This window comes from Salvelinus alpinus, chromosome 13, assembly GCF_045679555.1.
Source record: "Salvelinus alpinus chromosome 13, SLU_Salpinus.1, whole genome shotgun sequence".
Lineage (NCBI taxonomy): Eukaryota > Metazoa > Chordata > Actinopteri > Salmoniformes > Salmonidae > Salvelinus > Salvelinus alpinus.
This window is the reverse complement of record NC_092098.1, coordinates 7,840,494-7,861,430: the sequence shown is the minus strand read 5'-3', so window position 1 is coordinate 7,861,430 and position 20,937 is coordinate 7,840,494. Positions and strand designations below refer to the sequence as shown.

General features: G+C 43.3%; 3 protein-coding genes across 3 annotated transcripts; 2 read left to right on the top strand and 1 right to left on the bottom strand.

Moving 5' to 3' along the window:
- Positions 1 to 1,963: 1,963 nt before the first annotated feature.
- Positions 1,964 to 7,437, bottom strand: LOC139536904 (cysteine protease ATG4A-like). The gene is made up of 13 exons (XM_071337614.1): positions 7,299 to 7,437; positions 5,569 to 5,679; positions 5,401 to 5,472; positions 5,214 to 5,312; positions 4,692 to 4,793; positions 4,362 to 4,434; positions 4,135 to 4,214; positions 3,782 to 4,023; positions 3,583 to 3,661; positions 3,317 to 3,462; positions 3,065 to 3,121; positions 2,875 to 2,986; positions 1,964 to 2,591 (listed from the first exon to the last, which is right to left on the bottom strand). Exons 1-13 carry the CDS (start codon positions 7,306 to 7,308, stop codon positions 2,527 to 2,529), a joined length of 1,248 nt encoding a protein of 415 aa, XP_071193715.1. The 5' UTR covers positions 7,309 to 7,437; the 3' UTR covers positions 1,964 to 2,526.
- Positions 7,438 to 7,950: 513 nt separating this feature from the next.
- On the top strand, positions 7,951 to 11,365 carry LOC139536902 (transmembrane protein 185-like). Its single transcript, XM_071337612.1, has 7 exons — positions 7,951 to 8,114; positions 8,640 to 8,816; positions 8,965 to 9,172; positions 9,334 to 9,417; positions 9,531 to 9,707; positions 9,803 to 9,926; positions 10,086 to 11,365. Exons 1-7 carry the CDS (start codon positions 8,077 to 8,079, stop codon positions 10,328 to 10,330), a joined length of 1,053 nt encoding a protein of 350 aa, XP_071193713.1. The 5' UTR covers positions 7,951 to 8,076; the 3' UTR covers positions 10,331 to 11,365.
- A 1,468-nt stretch (positions 11,366 to 12,833) lies between these two features.
- Positions 12,834 to 13,710, top strand: LOC139536903 (protein EOLA1-like). The gene is made up of 2 exons (XM_071337613.1): positions 12,834 to 13,242; positions 13,374 to 13,710. Exons 1-2 carry the CDS (start codon positions 12,984 to 12,986, stop codon positions 13,586 to 13,588), a joined length of 474 nt encoding a protein of 157 aa, XP_071193714.1. The 5' UTR covers positions 12,834 to 12,983; the 3' UTR covers positions 13,589 to 13,710.
- The last annotated feature ends 7,227 nt before the right edge of the window (positions 13,711 to 20,937 follow it).

The window sequence follows — 20,937 nt, the reverse complement described above, 5'->3', positions numbered from 1 at the left end:
TAGAGTTGTCACACTGGCAACTTCTATGTTACGTACCTTTTTATAGTGCTCCAACATAGACGAAGTGTCGAGCCATTTAATTATTTTTTTTACTTAATTATTGTCAAAACCTCTCGATCTTATTGGCTGGTGGTGTTGTATGTTATAGTAAATCATAAACCCTAAAGACTGACCAATTGAAACGCAGACCTGTTCAATTCAAGTGTTGTCTTAATTTTACAGAAGTGTATCCTGCTTCAAGAAAAATGAGCGATTATTAGTTGAAGATGTGTAGCGAAAATGCAATTGCACAGCAAAAATAGTGGCTTTTAGTTGCGAAGTACCTGGTGATTACCTGATCATGTAAGTAAATGTATTAGAAAATCAAAACATGTACAAGCTACTGAGCACTAAAAGTTTGTGGTTTCCCCGGAACGTTCAGCGCTTTGAAAATGGCGAAAACACAGACAGAGGCTCTGTCTGGGCTGAGGATTTGGGCTCCAAGCCTTTCAGTTCTCCAGCAGTAACACCTCTGACTCCCACTCATTGAAGAGAACAGCCGGACTGACTACGTGGCCATGGATCTGAAGGTAATGGCGAGATCTTTGATGTGGAAAAAGTCTACCCCTGAATATTCCAGACAATACCAGCAAATCACTTCATGCACTCCAAAATGTGAAAAATACCTCTCATCCAAGCCTCGTTTCCTTCATGTCTATCATCAGAGTACACATACACCCTCAGTGGAGGGCAGTTATATGCCCAGGGCCTCATGATGCAGATTATATCCCTTCAGAAGTCAATGTGACTCCCACTCCTCAAACACCTAGTGCTACCACGTTCTCCTCAGACCAGGTGGGGCCGCAGGGCTACATGATGCTTCCACATAGCTGTTCACCAGCAAAGGAGAGCCTTAGTCATGTCGATCATTCACTGTCATGAATACATGGACATGTCTCTTTGGAGCCCCATACACATGGCTCACCCGAGGCTGTTAAGTCCTGCACCTCTTATTCCTCTCTACCAAGCTCCAACCAGCCCCCCCCCTTCACAGAGGAACTGAGCACGATGACTATGTCCTCGTGTGCCATCCTGCAGATAATCACTGCTCTGCAGTTGAATGGAACGGTAGAAGCCCTCTCATTAGCTCACCTCATCGTACTTCTCATCCAAACAGTGATTTGTATGTGCCGGATGTCACTGGTTTATCCTGCTTTTGAATGGATTAATACAGAACAAACCAGATTGTGAATACTCAGCCTCGTTGTCTATAGAATGAGAAGAAAAAAAAGAAAAAAGAAATGAGTTATTTTTTCCCAGTTTAATTATTCATATTGAAAATGCCTGTCATGTTTATTTTCTTTTGGCGGTTGTTGCTACACTTGGAGAACATGTTCCTATAGCTCCTTACAAAGAAGTTGGTTTTGTATTGGTTGTCAATTTGAAGAATATACTTCTTGTGTGGGCCTTACTGATGTCTTTTTCGTGAGTCAAGAGAGGGATGTTTTATTTTCTTATTTTTCACAGGGCATTTACTGGAATGTTGCTCTGTACCTGTACGAAAAAGGAAAAAAAATACTGTTTCGTATTGGATTGCCACGGCGATATCACCCTTTTATGCCTGAGATAGGATTACACCATTTAAAATATAGAAAATGTTATCCACAGCTTGTCTTCATTTACTGGGTTAGATGTACAACCAGTAATACTAGAACCATTATAATTCAGTTGTCACCACAGGCCATCATCCTCCGTACTAATACAGTGGGCTGCAGGGACAATCAATAACCATCATAGAACAACAATTCATCAGTGGAAAGGGGTTTGCAGGAAAAGATGGGGTAGGTTCATCACAAGAAGCCAGTTTTGCTAATGATCACTCAAGGCTCTATTCTACACAAGGCCATTTTAGCTCCTTCTCAGAAATACACACAAGGAAGATGGTGCAAGAACAGAATATCAACCCTGAGGCTGAATTACAATATATATTTAAATATCTTTATTGTCAGGCATATTTACATGAGTGGGGATGTTCCACACCAATACCTTGGGAAACCCCTTATTCTAACCATTGAATACCACACATATATTTAAGAGAGGCACTTTTCTTAAGTTATTTGTTGAATGTTTGTATTTTAACCCTGGGAAAAAAATGTGTCTGCATATTTGCTGTCTCCTGGCGTCAGGAGGTAGTGTGTAACGAGGAGATATCATCCTCACCCCGGTCTTCACCTACTGTAGGACCCTGGCTTTGTTTCCTAGTTACAACATCAAAGTGAGACAGTGCAAGCTTGTATTTACTGTGTACATCATGTTTCTGCCTTCATTTGGTCACTTTGTTTTGAGTTGTTGTCCAGAATCTTTTCTTATCTAGTATTGTCTCTTGTTGGGTGATTTTTTTTTTCTTTTTTTTTTGCAAAGTGGTAAGCAGTTAATGTTTGGTGTTGTTCTGAGGCACTTCTACAGCACAGTATGGAAGATGGTGGCCAAAGGAATCAACCCAATCGCCATCATCCACTGGACTGGGCGGAGGGGAGGGGAAGCTGGTCACACGTTAAGGATCTCAAACTCCTCTTCTGACTCAAACAGCTTGTCGGACGATTCGATGAACTCTGTTCAAAACGAGAACACAACAGTAATCCGTTTGACACGGCACACTCAATTTAGTTTGTAGGTTTCAGTTGAGATTAAACACCACATGGAAGTTTCAATACGGTTCAAGTAATAAGGAGCAGTCATGCACCTATAAATAAATACACTTCCTGTATAGACCTATACTGACATTTCAAAACAATATAGAGAAATAAGAGTGGAAGCTGTATCCCTATAATTATTTGCAGACAGAATTTGTTATTGGTGTAATATTATGGGTCTGTCTGGTGACATAGCTCATACCTGCCCCTGTGGTCTGAACCTCTGGTTTGGTGGGAGGAACGAAGGGGGGCCAGTGGGGGGGGTGATTCTCCACCAGCTCAAACATCCGCAGGTTCCTCTTCATCTGGATCTCCTTAAAGGACACGGGTCTCAATCACAAGAGAATAACCGTCATCTGCATTGACGTGTGGTTTGAGTGGATGACTCTTACCTGCTGGACCAGGCTACACCAACTGTCAAAGTCATCCTCACTCTTACAAAAAAATCCCTTTGAAAAAAAGATCGAATTTTGATTGGCAAAATCATCACCACTGTACACAAAATTCACATTGAAGCAACCCTTTAGAACATGCCACTTTTAAAAAAAAAAAAAATCATTTGAACTATACGAACGAGGCCCGTGAGACAGGAGGCTCGGTAGCAGAGCAGGTTATGGTGGTCGGTGTGTGGGTTCAGCTCTCACCAGGGCCACAGAGGGGTCCAGGTTAGTGATCTTCATGCGGCGTGGACTCCTCAGACAGTGGTAGCTCTGGTCGTCCACTCCGCTGCCAGCCTCTGACTCCACGGCTGACTGGGTGGTGTGGGGGTCCAGATATATCAGCTCCTCTCCTGGAGGACACATACAGGCCTGGCTGAACACAGTGGCTTGACAACTCACAGGTTTGGCTTTTCTTTCTTTTTTTGCTTCCTTTTTGGGAACCTTCACTTACGGCTTCCTCTTAGACTCACCTACACATCCGATGAAGTAATAGGCCAGATTGGGCTTTCCTCCCAGCACACCACAGGATTGTGGTATTTTAAAACACTCCTGAATGAGAGAACAGAGTGAGACCAGTATAACTATTTAAAAGGCAACCGCAAATACAGGAACATTGTAGTTTAGTATCAATTGAATAAGAACAGAATACAGAATAAGAATTCCTTGTACCTTGAGGGCCTGGATGTAGACAGGGTTGATGTGGTTGATTCCCAAACGGAGAGGTATGACCAGCAGCAGGGGCCTCCAGTCAGAACGAGACTGGGATTGAGAATGTGGACACACTGTGGCTCTGTTCCCGTGCGTGTGCAAACAGGCTTGCTCTGGTGTTTCTCCAGAGGTGAAGGGTTCCCCCCAGCCACAGGGTCTGGGCCGCAATCTGCTCCCTCTGCTTGCCTGGCGACACTGCTTCTCTGGAGAGGACATGGAAAGAAAACATTTGTGTCCTTTTTGGCATCACCTTTGTGATCCTATACAGAACTCTCAGATGGTAAGAGTTCAACAAGTGAGGAAAAAAAACGTACTGATGTCCTCGATCACCACCGTGTTGTCCATTGACACATACACAGCAAGAGAATTCCAGTCATCAAATAGTGCAAGTTTCCTGAGGAGAGATAACAGGTTCCTTATTCGTGGCCCAAACTTATTTTAGCTTGAAGTCACTGAGTCCACTACTGATCTTTTCAATGTTCCGTAATCAATATTCATGAATGAATTGATCAGTCGTAAAACATGCTCATAAAATACTTACTTGAGTACTTGCGCAACTGTGTTTGGGCCATACCACTCTCCCACAGACTTCCCTTCACCGACTCCCATCTGAGCTGCAAGCAGGTAAAAGGCAAACAAAGTTCACTGCAAAGGTCTAAGTCATGGCTCCTTTCTAGCCTGTCTAACCTGCCGTCTATTCATCAGGCTATTTGATATTCTTTCTTCAAGTTACACTTCTTTACTTTGAGGACCTGTCCTCTAGACAATTATAGGAATGTGAGAGAAAAAACGAAAACATTTAATCTGCTGATTCATGGTAGGTGTGGTCAGACCAAGGTTACGGCAGGGTTAGCTTATGACTCTGTCTTACCCATTTGGTGTACGGAGTAGCAGCTGTCTTTCCTATCCAGGAAACAGTGGAGGATACGATGGTACTCCTCTGGCTGTCCTCCCTCTGTCCTCCAACGCCAGGCTACAACAGGAAAACAGGCCACAATCACTGTGCCATTCTGACATAGCCATGCTACAGATGCTATGGTCAGGTAATACAGGACTAGTAAAGGCCCAGTGCACTACTTTTGTGAAAAAAATATTTTTCACACACAAAAAAAAATATATATATATATTCTGATTTTTCAGGGGGTGCTGCAGCACCCTCATCACCCCTAATTCCCGCAGCTATGCATTCTGATACCCTGTCTGATATAACCCCTTTCTCTTTCTCACTGTTGAATTGATTACATAGTACTATACATATCATGACCTATTTGGGATCCTCAAAATCTCTCCCCCAGATGAATAATTCACACATAAAACACCCCTTTGCTGATGCAGTTCCATAGATCCCCACCCCATACAGCTATGTACACGACTCTTGAGACATCCTCCTCACCTCGTCCCAGCTGCGAGCATACCAGGGCCTGTGCAAGAATCATCTGCCCACACCGTAGCATGCATCCCCAGCCTGTATCTGAAGAGGGCCCTGTTCCGCCTACAGACCAAACAAAGAGAGATACTTAACCGTTAAAGCAACTAGCCATCAGTTGGATATCACAATAACATCTGCCTGTTTCACTCACCTATGGGAGAGAACTTTTTCCTGTAGGTGAACCATAACCGCGAGTGAACGTCTGATAGGAGTTCTGTCTTTTCTGTGACCACACAACAAGAAGCACCGTCAAGCCCTTATTCTGCTTCTTTTCCCCACATATAAATCCCAATATGACTGCTAGAAGATGCCAGCCTACCTGTTTTAACATTGTAACACTCTCCTAAAACCCATACAGGTTCGTCGGTGTCAGGCAAGTCTTCAAGGAATTCCGAAAACACATTTATCTGGTTTTCATACTTGGCTAATACTGAAACGAGACATGGAAAATGGGAGACACAAAAGAAGACTTGTCAATAAACGTACATGATGTGATACACCAGTTCATAGAGTTTATACACAAGAAGTTTTGGGTATATGGGTTGTTATTTAGCTGCAATTTGACATTATAATTTAGGTTTGCTGGAATTATTAGACATGCAGGTTGATTTGTCGTTATGCCTGATAACACACAGTATAGGCTGTACACTAGATCTCAAAAACCCTTCTTCTCCGTATGAATCATTTTCCGCCACTACATTTGCCCCGATTTGGCTGTGTAGACTACAATTCCATGCTGTGTTTTAACGTTTAGAAACGTCAATAACCATCGCTTTTGAAACGTTTTTCGAAAACATATGCTGATACGGCCCTTATCTTTCATGTCAGCGAGATAGAATCTTTCGGTTTTGTACAGACTCATATACTGTGTGTGCCTCCTGTTGACAAACTACACTGCATCCCCAGACAATAATGTTTGGTCCGAAAATATGGTCGGAGGTGCCGTATGGATGGTGTGACCGCAATCTATGGGTCAAGGGGGAGGGATCCTAAGAGGAGTGGTGTGAGTAGTAGATCTGTACCAGTACAGAGGGATAAATAAACAAGTGATATGTTTCAGTAAGATTGGATTTTTGGCATTTATAGTAATGGTTATCAACTGTACTGAATGGAACGTAAGGCGCAGAAAAAAGGTTGTGGTGGCAGCTGCAGAGAGGTATTTGGGTGTGCGAGACTTGACATCAGAAGAGTTACAGGGTGTGTTAAGTGGTGGTGTCCCATCTTTTCAGGATGTTGGCCTGAAGTAGGACTACGGTATTTATTATGGTATTTATTATACTTTTTTTGTGAGTGTAGTGTTAGATGGTAGGGTATTTGTTGTAATTATTTTTTGTTGAAAAAAATTATAATTAAGCAAAGCATAAAGGGAGGTTATATTCCAGTCTAATAGGTGGCGGTAATGCAACATGTATTGGATGCCGAACGCCATTAAACCTCATCGAAGAAGATAGCTAATTAGCACAGGTGGCGGCGTAACATGAAGATATGGCCTTGTGGGAACACTAACCCTATAAAAGGCATGTAGTAATTTAGCTTTTTTTTTTTTTTCACTGATATGAAAGATACGTTCCTAAAACAGTACCGCAAGCGATGCGTGTTAATGTTTTGAGCAAGCGTCGGAGCTCTTAACAAAACTCCCCCTGCCAGAAGACACTATAGTCAATAGGGCTAAAGTGGCGTCTACGAGTGTAGTTGTACACTACCGACTACAGTACAATACTGTGTGTGACCAAATTACCATAGCATCCTTACACTGAAAAAATACATATCGTACTTCAGAGAAGTAGTACATTCCACTGACAATGCCCCGCTTTTCAAATGTTATGAAAGCCGCCGGGTTGACAAGTGAGCGAAACAGGCCACCAAGGAAACAACAATGGCTAAACTTTCACATCAGCCATAGCTTTTTACAGGGGCAAGTTAAGAACGACCAACATCTTTAGAAAACATGTTTTTGGTTCAATGGCAGGACGATCTGACAACACATGTAAGGGACTAACTGAGAGGCGCATAATAAGTGAATACGGTATTTGTTTTAGTGGCTATTACCTGCCTCCATCCTTCGGCTGTCATTGGCGTTAAAATGCAGGATACACGCATAGTATAACCTCTTGGGTAATGTAGTTTAAGTGCGTTTGTGATTCGTGACAACTAATAACATTTGAAATCATAAACTACATCTACCAAAAATACTTGTTCATAACGAATCCACGTGAGAGTTTCCAGACTGCAAAACATTACTTGACAGTCTGGTTTTTGTAGTTTTTTCACCCAATTCAAAAAAATGGTTATGGACATACATATGGCTAATTCCGATATGAAAAATATTCATTTTCATTGTCTCAATTATTAAATGCGTGCCTGTTGCTTTAAAACATAATCCTATTTGATTTTTGCGTGCGTTTAGGCTACAATGTATATATCTGTCAAAAAACGTTCATGCTTTGTGCCAGAATGTGGCAGTGTAAGAGAGGATCAAAATCGTAGTGTTATGTATCACGGGTCAATTGTGACTGACTGATCTACAAATACTAATGAGTAGTTATTTAAGGTGCAATCAATGTTCTTTGTAGATCAGTCAGTCGGCAGTCTTCTGCAATGTCGAACAGCATGTTCATTATCATTATCATTGTAGCAAGCTGTCTTGCTTTGACAACACTAGCTACATTGTTGCCAGTGGCGGTAGCCTTACTGTACATGACGCCCCTAGTGGCCTATCTCTCTAGCTAGCGTGAACCGCAATAGCAAGCAGTTTGACTGATTAAAAAAAACATCCTCTTGATACGTAATTTTATTGTTAATCCAAATAAGAATATAAAATATAGTCATGAATCTTCGGGGATTCTTTCAAGATTTCAATCCCAGGTAACGTAAAGAGAAATCTAGCTGTTAAGTTAACGTCTCGCGTTCGAGCTACCAGGAACTTAACTAACTTAACGTTAGCGAACTAGCTAGCTATCTGAACCGGTGAATCATTAGGACTTCTGACCCAACTAACGAACTAGCTAACATTAGAAAACTAATTTAGCTATTATATTGGGGAAGGACAGCATTAGCTAAGTTAGCAAACATTGATGTTAGCTAGCCAGCCTTGTTTTACAGTCGTTATTATTAGCTAGGTAACGTTAGCATTGTTTTTTTATGCCAACTAACGTTAGCTAGATAACTAAACGGCTGAATAGTCGGAATGGCTGACTCCACTGAGTTCAGTTTCCTTGTTCTGGAATTGCACGGGGTGCACATTTTTGTACCAGCCTGCGCTAACATAATCTGATGAGTAGCAAGCTAAATTTATTGCTGAATAGATTCATGGTTGATGAAATTGTGATTCATGGTTGATGAAATTGTGATTCATGGTTGATGAAATTGTTCCCCCCCCTCCCTTCTCAGTAAATTCCTCATCTATGCCTGTCTGTTGCTGTTCTCTGTTCTACTATCCTTGCGTCTGGATGGCATCATCAAATGGAGCTATTGGGCTGTGTTTGCCCCCATATGGCTATGGAAGCTAATGGTTATCATCGGTGCCTCAGTTGGCACAGGCGTCTGGTCCCATAACCCACAGTACAGGTGTGCTTTTAAACCCAAATGCTTTTATTTTTTGTTTTGTTTTTCTGTCAGTGTGGCTGTCTTATCAATATGAAGCTGTCTGGTTGCCATACCTATCACCGCTGACTAGTATGTCTTATTTACTGTGCCTGTTATGCTGGCAATGCAGGGCTGAGGGTGAAACCTGTGTGGAGTTCAAGGCCATGCTAATAGCGGTTGGGATCCACCTACTCCTGCTCACCTTTGAGGTTCTGGTGTGTGACCGTGTGGAGAGGGGCACCCACTTCTGGCTGCTGGTCTTCATGCCCCTCTTCTTCGTCTCGCCTGTCTCTGTTGCAGCATGTGTGTGGGGCTTTCGCCATGATCGCTCTCTAGAGGTCAGTCGGACATTTTATCAGTTACAAGGATGTTATTTTTCTCAAATAGCATATTTAGGCTAGATCTTGGTGATTATAATAGATAGATACATATATCTCCCTCGTTTCCCCCCCTCCCCTCACCCATTTTTTTCTGTTCTTCCTATCTCTCCTTGTATTAGTTGGAGATCTTGTGCTCGGTCAATATTCTCCAGTTTATCTTCATTGCCCTCCGACTGGATAGAATCATCAGTTGGCCATGGCTGGTAAGAGAACTACCTCCCTAATATTTTGGTCTGAAATATTATGGGAATTGAGTACAATATATAGCGAGTTGGAATGGAAATATACGTAGACATTCTGTTGATTTGTCATCCAGGTCGTCTGTGTGCCACTGTGGATCCTCATGTCCTTCCTGTGCCTTGTGGTGCTCTACTACATGGTGTGGTCAGTGCTCTTTCTGCGGTCTATGGACGTTATCGCAGAGCAACGGCGCACTCACATCACCATGGCGATCAGCTGGATGACAATCGTTGTACCCTTGCTCACCTTTGAGGTATGTGGTCATGCCACCCCCCCAGTTATTTGTGTGTTCAGAGAGTTAAAGAAGTTGGGACATTGTTATTGTTGTCTCTGTCATTGGCTCTTCAGATCCTGTTGGTCCATAAATTGGATGGCCACTACAGCTCCAGCTATGTGTCAGTTTTCGTGCCTCTCTGGGTATCCCTGGTGACTCTGATGGCCACAACCTTTGGCCAGAAAGGAGGCAACCACTGTGAGTGATTCCTCAGACAGTGATAGCAGTGCAGCAGAATTAATTGCCATATAAGTCATATAAGTAAATTTTTATTTATCTGAGAATCCAGTCAGTGTAACTCTTTAAATGTTGCTTCAAGCTATATTTGTTTTAACTGGTTTTTCTATTTTCTAACAGGGTGGTTTGGCATCCGAAAAGACTTCTGCCAGTTTCTTCTTGAGCTCTTTCCCTTCCTGCGGGAGTATGGGAACGTTTCTTATGACCTGCACCATGAGGACCCTGAGGTGTGCGAGGAGATGCCTGCACACGACCCGCCAAAAATAGCCCCGATGTTCAGCAAAAAAAATGGTGTGGTGATCACACAGAGCCCAGGGAAGTACTTTGTGCCTCCTCCAAAACTGTGCATTGACATGCCTGACTAAATGAAAGCTTTGCGACAACTGCTCTAGAGCTTTGATGGCCTTCACATGCACCAGACAGCTGGATAAGTATTCTTTACAACCACATATCTATTTTTTATTACATGGAGTGTTATAGAAGGTTAAGTAGAAACTTACCCCAAAACTGTGAATCACTTCGTCATTATTGTTGTGCAGTATGGGTGCCCTGAAAAAACACCCAAATATGGCCTTTTAGAAACGGCATATTACATTGCGGATAAAGTTCGGGATGATGCAATTTCATGTGTACATATCTAAATACCTGCGTCACTATACTGAGAGCTTTACCGTTTCTAATGTAACCTATTTTGGTGTTTTTGGAGCGTTTATTCATGGTTTTGGGGGGCCCCCATATTGCACAACGAGGATGAGGAAGTGATTTGCTGTTTGGAGTAAGTTTCTCAAAAACAAGTAAAATCACAAATAAAAAAGGTAGCTGGACCCTTCTATAACATGCCATTTACATCAGAAATAGAGATTTGGTTGTAAAAAAAAAAAAATTACTTCTCCTTTAAAGAAGAGGCAGAAGAGCATAGCTTTCCATGTAAGTCACTCCTAGTGAGCGATGGGACCTGGTGGGACCGGAATTTGGACATGAGTTTTTTCTGAAAACAAAAATCCATGGCAGAGTATGTGGAACAAAAGGCACTCATATCAACGTGTGTTTTTCCATTGTATTGGCAGTGGAAAGAACGAGTTCCTTTTCATTGATTTATGTGATATACTGTATAGTACTTTCTATTTTCCTTGTGATGTTCTGGCCGCCAACAAAATATCTCCAAAGCGTGCATCCTCTTTTAAAATTCAGATATCTTTCACATTATTCCAGTTGAAGATACATTCTTTTGTATGTGTGTCAAATTTCCCAAACCCTGATTTTTCTTTTTGTATCAAAGCTCAAATACTATATGTTAGGATGACAACACGATCATGCTTATTAGTCTATCCTTTTTAAACCTAAGATTAGCTTGCTACTTGGGTATATTTGCTTTTGTTTATTAAATTATTTAACTTCTATATTGTGAGGAACATTTGTTGTAATATAATAGTGTGTATATATAGTATTATTCCCTTATACACATTTTTATATTTGGATGGTTTTGATTTCATAGGGTGTTTTCCTGAAATAAGACTCAACCCTGATCTATGTCCACTCAATTGTATTTAAGTTTACAACCTTGTTCCTCTAGTGGCCCTTTGCACTGAGTGTATAAAAACATTAAGAACACCTGCTCTTTCCACAACATAGACTAACCAGGTGAATCCAGGTGAAAGCAATAATCCCTTATTGATGTCACTTGTTAAAACCACTTTAAATCATTGTAGATGAAGGGGACTGGTTAAAGAAGGATTTTTAAGCCTTGAGACAATTGTGACATGGATTGTGTATGTGTGCCATTCAGAGGGTGAATGGGCAAGACAAAAGATTTAAGTGCCTTTGAACGGGGTATGTTAGTAGGTGCCAGACACGATATTAGGAAGGTGTTCCTGATGTTTGATATATTCAGTGTATATTGCATTATGACAGTCATTGTAGTTGGCCTTTGCTGTTACAATAATGTCAGATTCAGGGTGCACAACTTCACCTCAAGGTTCCTAGTAGTGTATTCTAGTTTTCAATTCATCTTGAGTATTCTGGGTTAACAGCCTGTTTGCGTCTTCTACCTTGCCAGGTCTACATTGGGTAATGTAAGGGAGAAAACCTGCAGTGGCGCTTCTCTATTATTATTATACCTGTGAAAAATGATTTGTTAGTGAAATTGTGACTCCCCTTCATACAAAATGGTCTCCCCACCCCCCATTGTACTTCTAATGGTATCCCCTGATGTTTTGTTTGTTTTGTCTATGTTCTGTGACCACTCTCAGCTGGCCAGAGAGATGAGCATTACTCATTTGAAAACATGTTTTTGACCGAGGACGGACCAATGTTATACTTTTCCCCTCTATTGTACCTTGTTTCTTACCTTTCACCATACACATTCTGTTGCAATATAGCTGTTTTTTTCTGCTGGCAAGCACTTCAGTACGTGTTAAATGCTGAAAACATTTAAATCACTGTTTGTTAACGGTGTCAAATGCATGAACATTGATTTCAAATTGAAATAATACTTTTTGGAAATAATACTTTTCCGTTTCCACATTGTGTATACTTGATTGGCTGCAATTTACAGTGAATACAAATGATGGAATGAATGGTTTCCATGGACTTGTCAGTCGCTAGGTGGCACTATGCGCCTATTTTAAACATTTTGGAACTCCCATTACCTTCTTATCAAGACGTGCTTGTTAACAGGACAAACAGGAAGTGTGTAAGGTTTGGGAGAGTAGTTGAAAAGTCTTGTAGCTAATGTCAAAAATTACGTTTCTGGTGCGTCGAGGAATTGCCGAGTAAATTGCATTTGTTGTAACGAGGTGGTCTATATAAGTCAATCATTGTTCCTTTATAATTTCAGTCGGATACATGTAGCCAGCCAGCCAGCCATAATTTACGCGTCACAGAGACTACAAAGGCATTGATTGACTGCGTGATGATGTGTGCAACAGCTCTTTCTTACTAGCTCATTATTTTAGGATTGATTTAGAGTGATAGAGTAGCTAGCACCTGGTTGTATCGTATTCACGACGTGGAGTGACGATGACATTACAAGTGGGTTGCCTATCATTCAAGCAGCCATATGCAGGATTAGTACTGGACGGTGTAAAAAGTATTGAGACACGTTGGCGCCCTCTGTTGTCCACAATGGAAAACTGCACTCTAGCTATTCATATTGCGCAGAAGGACTGGGAGGCCGACCAGTGGAGAGACATCCTCACCCATACACTGGGAATGAGCCACGTGCAAATAGAGGAACTTCTGGCATCCGGAGACAGATTTGGCCGTGGAGTCGTAGCAGGTAAAACAGTACTTTTGTATGATTTAGCAAGTGGTGAGGACTAAAACACAGCACATCTCATGTTTGTTATAAACTCGATTTGGAATTGTAAAGTAGATGAATCTCCAACCCCCATCATGTCTTGTTTTTAGGCTTGGTGGAAGTGGGGGAGACCTGGTGCTGCTCTGACAATGTGCCAGAGAAGGATCTGAGGGAGCTGGAGAAGGCAGCAGTGCTCACTGGGCTCACAGAGAAACACCTCACACAGCTGTCAAACCCACGCTGGCTCAAGGAACCCCTTTATGCCAGAGGTCACAAAGACATATGGACAGTAGATATCCCAGTGCAATTACTGCCATCTGCGTAGTTGTAGTAAAATAATGTATACTCATTTTGTACTGACAGGATCATCTATCAAGTTAGGGAGGCAATATATTTGTAGACTACTCGCTTTCGCTTTAAGGTGCAATAAATGACCAATGGACCAAAGTATTGTCAATGTTATTGTATATCCTGCATGTCTAAAATTCATATAGACACCATAACTTTGTTGCAATAGGCATTTATTATTAATCTAAATCTGTTTGCAGGGAGAATGGGAGGTCTGAATCATTGGAGCTATGGGAGGTGAATCCCTGTGGCAGTGAGGAGTTAAGAGGGCAAGGGTGCCATGCCATCACTAATGGAAGAACGAAGGATATCCAGGTGGTGGTCATGTGGGTCTGGAGCTGGGCTAGACAAGCTGCTCGAGCATTCTGCTTTGAGAACTGGTTAGTCAACCGGTGCTTGGGCTGCTGTTGCTGTGTTCTTCAGCCTCCTGGCCTGAAGTGCAAAGGTCTGGTGCCAACGATATGGCTGAAGTGCTTGGGAGTGGAGCTCCCCAGTTCAGCCCAGTCGGAGTCACACTGCTTGTATCTGCAATGCTTGGGCTATGCTGGTGACCAGCGCTGGTCTCATTGCTGTTACCTGATTTCTCCCTCCCTATGCCAAGTCTTGTGCCTTTTGACCTGCACACATCTCTTCATTCGTGACAGGAGATGTTTGAATGGTTGGCGGAAATTGGGATTGGAGTAGTAGTGCAGCTGCAGGATTAAAAAGTCAGTGTCAAGAAGTCACACGTCCGAATTGGAAATTAGCGTAACACAATTTGATATTCATGAAACTTCCCTTTGACGTCCATGCGTTGTCTTCCCTAAGCAATGAAGGTGCTTAGTGAAGTCAACCTCGATACCAGGGAAAGCGGAGAAGAACTCTTCATGCCAGACGTTTCGCAGATTTTGGATGGTTCGGTGCTTTTCATTACCTCCCGTGTGAACAGCTCCTCGTCTATCAATACTTACATTCCCGTCAGGCCCCATTTCATAGATTCTAGAATTTCTCTCTAGTGGTCCACAGTTGTTTTGAGAATGAAATGTAATAAAAATGGGCATCCACTGGGTTCATTTTGAGTCTGAGCGGTATCTTAAGGTTTCTTGGACATGTTTTTCTGAGCCAGAATCTGGAATGCCCTCTCTTCCTCTTTTAGTCCTCGACTCCAGAGTGTATACCGACTCCAGAGTGTATACCGACTCCAGAGTGTATACCGACTCCAGAGTGTATACCGACTCCAGAGTGTATACCGACTCCAGAGTGGGGCGGCAGCGTAGCCTGTGGTTAGGGAGTTGGACTACTAACCGTAACCGAAAGGTTGCAAGTTCGAATCCAAGAGCTGACAAGGTACAAATCTGTCGTTCTGCCCCTGAACAAGGCAGTTAACCCACTATTCCTAGGCCGTCATTGAAAATAAGAATTTGTTCTTAACTGACTTGCCTAGTTAAATAAAGGTTACTTTTTAAAAAAGGGATGGGTTGATGGGCCTGGATGGACAGGCCCACCCAATCAGATAGATGTGATTTAAGCATTATTGTGGACTTAGACCATCATTCAAAAAATATATATTAAAAGAAAGTGTGATTTTGAGAATGAAAACCTGAAAATCTATAGGAAAACAAAAATCAACACAGAAAAACAGGATTTTTCACACAGGGTGCCTTTCCTTCGCTGGGCTGGCCATTTGGGAACTTTTTGCCAACATTTTAGTATACCCGCTTCTCCAGTCACCACTACACCACTGCATAGGGCCGATGGAAAGACAGCAGTCACACAAAGCATGATGTTAAAGGATAAGCAGTCCATAAACTCATAATAAGCCAGTAGGTCCCAATCATAAGAACACAAAAACACAACCATTAAGCATTTCCCAATCAAAATGTACAACAATTACTTTCCTTGGCAAAAAAGCAATTCACGTTTAGTACACAAAGTAAGTTGGTGATCTAAAGTTTAAAGTGGAACTGACACCGTTTTAACTATTCAAAAATGAGGTTCTATTTGACTCAATGTTCCATGGCGTTCAGTAAGGCATTGTTGGCTGAATAGATGGATGCAGTTCAATGCATGATTGATATCATTCACAAATACATTTCTTGGTAGTCCAGAAAATATTTCTATCAGGTTGTAAATAACAGCTGGCCTGGTACATTGCTGCCTCCATTCGGGATGCACTGTTTCAATGACTCAATATTCTGGACAAAAACAGACAAATGTAACTCACGCTGGAAATGTCAATACAATCAAACTAGCAAGGCATTGATCACAGTCAGTCATAAACGTGGCTAATAGCCTAACGTATCTATTTATATAGCAGGCTAAAAACACAGAACCTAACGTTAGCTAGTTAGCTGCTAGGAGGATGTCATGCCATTGGAGGAGTGGGTGAGTGACTGACTTTTCCCCCTCATACCGTTTTTCGGTGGCTATACACAGCTAGAGATGCAGGTGTAATTTGGTTAGCTAGCAAGAACTTTAAAGACTGTTATCCAGTTAGCCAGAGTGAATACAGAGAGATATGCTACTCTGATTTCAGAGCACTCTCGTCTGAGTGTGCCAGAGCACAGAACTGATGAATTTATGAACGTGCAACACCTGCTGAATATGACTGGTGTCAGTAAACGTAGGGGGAAAAGTACAAGATAACATGTAAACATCCTAACCAGCTCTGATACGGTGAGTAAAATGGTCAGAGAGGCATTCTCTCATTTGTGTCTGGAAGTAGCTTGTTAACTTGCTAAAGTTGGCTAGCATGCTATCTTGGGTGCTTGGTTGGGACAAGCATGCATTGGCAGGTAAGCTGCAGAAGGACGAGAAGGCTACAATTCCCCATCGTTTATCAGTGCTATTTTGAGGCTTTAACTAATGTTCCTTCGTTAGATTTTAGCTCATCTTGCTCTGGCTAGCATTAGTTGTTGATTTGTTGTTGTTGATGTGCACAACAGAGGGAGAGAGATCCTACCTTTTCATGGTTGGTTGATCAATAGGACTGTAAAGTTCCCAAATGAGAAGTACCCATGTGGCAAATGGCTTGTTTGTTTAAAGACCTACTGTAGCTCTGATAAGCTATAGTGCACCGGTTTTATTTACTGCAGTATCTATTAATTGTCCAAATGCATGGCCGCTTTCTCATTCTATTTTGCTATAGAATATTCACAAATGCCTTACTATATGTCATTCCCAAACATTCTATGAATTTATGAAAACGTGACCATATCTAAGTGGTCGCTTGTCAGAGAATGGTTTTTAAAAAGTGTAATTCTTCCTGGGGGTATATGAACAGATTTTAAGATTTCATGTTGCTAAAATGCTGTCAATTCCACACACAAGTTATTTTCAAAGAAATTGCTAACAACAGCAAGCGTGTTGCAATACAAAATGAAGGTTACATATGTAACCACGGTTATGTGAGCTATTGAATCACTCCAATATGGTATCCTTCTGCTCGGCAGGATACAGTACATTCCAAGTAAGAATTTCAGATTATTTCCGTGTACCTGGTAGTGCTGTGGCTGATCCCCTTAAATAGCTGCCACTGCACTAATCCCACCTTGTGTCCTTTGAGGCACCGTAGATCATCGACAAGACGATTGGAGTGATCCAATAGCTCACATAACCATTGTTACATGCGTAGCCTTCGTTATGTCGCACTATATAAATCGGATCAATCCAATATGGTATCACAATACCAGATGAATCGGTGAACTAGGCATGGCCAGGCAGGAGCAAAATCCCGTTGGACTGAGCTCAAGGCAGTCATGGTGGCTGTACCCCCTCCATCTCCCTTTAGGGAAGTGGAGGCAACACCCAACACAGCCCAACCTGGTTGGCTGCAGCAACATTCACTCGATAGGACCTAGCAAGGGGAACTCCTCAAAGCAGGGCCCACGATGTAGCTACTCCTCTAATAGAATGCGCCGCCACAGCAGACGGCAAAGTCCAGCCGGCCAGCTGATATACTGAAGTAATAGTGTCCACAATCCAACGTGAGAGTCTCTGTTTCGATAGGCTCTTCCCCAGAAGTCTCTGACCATAACACACGAACAGCTGATCTGACTGTCGTATTGTCTTAGTCCGTATAAAGTAAGTTTATAGTGCCCTCACTGGGCAAGGCACACTTGGGGAAAAACCCAATCCACTCACAGCCATGGGAGATGTGTATACGGACAAATGTAAGGGCCGGTTCACATGTCTGTCAGACAGGACCTTTGGCAAGAAATAGAGTTTAGGCCGGAGGATAAGACTCCCCTTGTCTGCACACATTCGGAAACATTTAGCGCTCACTGAAAGAGCATGAAGTTCACTAACCCTCTTAGTAGAGCTAATAGCCAACAGGAATGCCACCTTTATGGATAGGTGCTTCAAAGACGCTAACCCCAGGGTCTCGAGGGTGGCCTAGCAAGTGCTTACAGCACCATGTCAAGGTCCCAGTTTGGCACCGAACGGGCCTTCGCTGAACACAGACGTCTAACTCCGTTCATAAACTCGGAGAGCAATCGGTAGCCACCCATGGGTCCCTCTGGGCCATTGTCATGGCACGCCGAAATTGTGGCTAAATACACACTCAACGTAGATGCCGCTCAGCCAACATCAAGCAGTGATTGTAAAAAGTGTAAAAACTTTTGTAAATCACACGACTCGGGGACAACATTATGATCCTCACACCAAGTACAGAAAATGCCACACCGCATTTGATATGACACATTGGTGGAGCGTCCGGATGCCAGAGTGTCCCCCGAGTCTGAGAGAGCAGGTCGGGTCTCAGCGGCCGCTGCCATGGTGTCCCAGAGAGGAGGGACAACAGGAGGCTGAACCATGGTCGTCTCGGCCAGTATGGGGCTATCAGGATTAGCCGCTTGCCCTTGCCCTTCAAACGGACCCTTTCTAGCGTAGCTGTGATCAGGGGAAATGGTGGGAACGCATAAAGTGTCGTTGCCGGCCAATCGTCAGTGAGGCTGTCCAAACCCAGAGGGCCTAGAATGTCCGACAATGTCCGACATCGAGAACCAGCTGGGACAATGAGTGTTCTCCTGAGATGCAAACAGGTCCACTTGCGCTCTCCCGAACCTTTCCCACAGCTGTAACATCACCTGAGGGTGTAGACTCCAGTCCCTCTCCGGAGGGCCATTTCTCAAAAGCATGTCCGCTGCCCGATTCAAGACCCCGGGGATGTGCGCTGCCTGCAATGACGCTAAGCGGTTCTGAGCCCACAGCAAGAGCTCCTGAGCCATTTTGTGGAGGTGCCGTGATCTCAGTCCCCCCTGGTGATTGATATATGCCACTACCGTGGTGTTGTCTGATATGATCACGACATGCTTCCCTTCCAAGTAGGGCAGGAACTGTGCCAGGTGAACCGCCTTGAGCTCCAGCACATTGATCCCCGATGTGCTCGAAACACTGAAGCACTGTCACCCAACTCGTCTCCAGCGTGGAGAGAGAGGGTGTAGTCGCCATCATCACCCCCCATAAAGCGTCCACTTCTTCCCGCAGGCTTTCCGCCTGACATTCAAGGCCGATCAACTCCTCAGCCATACTAAGTTTGGATGGGGGATTTAGATGGGGGGGGGTGCTGCCGCAAGGGCGGAATACAGTCACCAGCCGGGGAGGACTGTACTGAGGCCCTCATCCTCTCCAGGCATGCTAAGCGCATGCATTCTCCAAAGGAAGAGTAGGCTAAATAACTATTGGGTTCTCTAAGCGCTCTCCATGTGTGATCTAACCCAAGACAGGTCATGCAGGCAGAGTGTGCATCCCCGTAGGCAGGGGTACCCTGCATCTCTCACAATGAAACACCATAATAGCTATATAGTTTCTCTGTGAAAGTGAAGCCAACAGTGTGATTACTATGTGTCTATAGTATACACAGCTCAATACTGTAATAGTCAAGTACTACAGACCTACAGTACCAGCCTTAGTCTCAAATCAAATTTTATTGGTCACATATTTAGCAGATGTTATTGCGGGTGTAGCGAAATGCTTGTGTTCCTAGCTCCAACAGTGCAGTAATATCTAACAATTCACAACAATACACACAAATCTAAAGTAAAAGAATGGAGTTAAAAAATATATAAATAAGCAATGTCAGAGTGGCATTGACTAAAATACAGTAGAATAGAATACAGTTTATACATATGAAATGAGTAAAGCAGTATGTAAACATTATTAAAGTGACCAGGGATTCCATGTCTATGTATATAGGGCAGCAGCCGATAAGGTGCAGGGTTGAGTAACTGGGTGGTAGCCAGTTACTCCTTGAGATAGAAGCTGTTTTTCAGTCTCTCGGTCCCAGCTTTGATGCACCTGTACTGACCTTGCCTTATAGATAGTAGCGGGGTGAATGGGCCGTGGCTCGGGTGGTTGATGTCCTTGATGATCTTTTTGGCCTTCCTGTGAGCTGTTGTGCCTTCTTTACCACACTGTCTGTGTGGGTGGACCATTTCAGATCGTCGGTGATGTGTACCTTCTCCACTGCGGTCCCGTCGATGTGGTTAGGGGCGTGCTTTCTCTGCTGTTTCTTGAAGTCCACAATCAGCTCCTTTGTTTTGTTGAAGTTGAGGAAGAGGTTATTTAACTGGCACCACTCCGCCAGGGCCCTCACCACCTCCCTGTAGGCTGTCTCGTCATTGTTGATAATCAGGCCTACAACTGTTGTCGTCTGCAAAATTGATGATTAAGTTGGAGGCATGGGTGTCCACGCAATCATGGGTGAACAGGGAGTACAGGAGGGAGCTGAGCACACACCCTTGTGTGGCCCCTGTGTTGACAATCAGCAGTGGAGGAGTTGTTTCCTACCTTCACCACCTGGGGGCGGCCCGTTCAGGAAGTCCTGGCCCAGTTGCACAGGGTGGGATTCAGACGCAGGGCCTCGAGCTTAATGATGAGCTTGGAGGGAGTACTATGGAGTTGAAGGCTGAGCTATAGTAAATGAATAGCATTCTTACATAGGTATTCCTCTTGTCCACATGGGATAGGGCAGTGTGCAGTGCGATGGCGATTGCATCGTCTGTGGATCTATTTGGGGGGGATGCAAATTGAAGTGGGTCTAGGGTGTCAGGTAAGGTAGAGGTGATATGATCCTTAACTAGCCTCACAAAGCACTTCATGATGACAGAAGTGAGTGCTATGGGGCGATACTCATTTAGTTCTGTTTTCTTTTCTTTCTTGGGTACAGGAACAATGGTGGACATATTGAAGCAAGTGGGGACAGCAGACTGGGGATAGGGAGAGATTGAATATGTCCGTAAACACTCCAGCCAGCTGGTCTGCGCATGCTCTGAGGACGCGGCTAGGGATGCTGTCTGGGCCGGCAGCCCTGTGAGGGTTAACACGTTTAAATGTCTTACGCAC

Coding starts and splice junctions, on each gene's coding strand:
- LOC139536904 (XM_071337614.1), bottom strand. Junction 3,122..3,316: donor TGGACCCCTCTGTGGCCCTG/GTGAGAGCTGAA, acceptor TTTTTTTCAAAG/GGATTTTTTTGTAAGAGTGA. Junction 2,592..2,874: donor GGTTCAGACCACAGGGGCAG/GTATGAGCTATG, acceptor CGTTTTGAACAG/AGTTCATCGAATCGTCCGAC.
- LOC139536902 (XM_071337612.1), top strand. CDS start 8,077: ATGAATCTTCGGGGATTCTTTCAAGATTTCAATCCCAG. Junction 9,173..9,333: donor GCCATGATCGCTCTCTAGAG/GTCAGTCGGACA, acceptor TCCTTGTATTAG/TTGGAGATCTTGTGCTCGGT. Junction 9,418..9,530: donor TCATCAGTTGGCCATGGCTG/GTAAGAGAACTA, acceptor TTTGTCATCCAG/GTCGTCTGTGTGCCACTGTG.
- LOC139536903 (XM_071337613.1), top strand. CDS start 12,984: ATGACATTACAAGTGGGTTGCCTATCATTCAAGCAGCCATATGCAGGA. Junction 13,243..13,373: donor TGGCCGTGGAGTCGTAGCAG/GTAAAACAGTAC, acceptor TCTTGTTTTTAG/GCTTGGTGGAAGTGGGGGAG.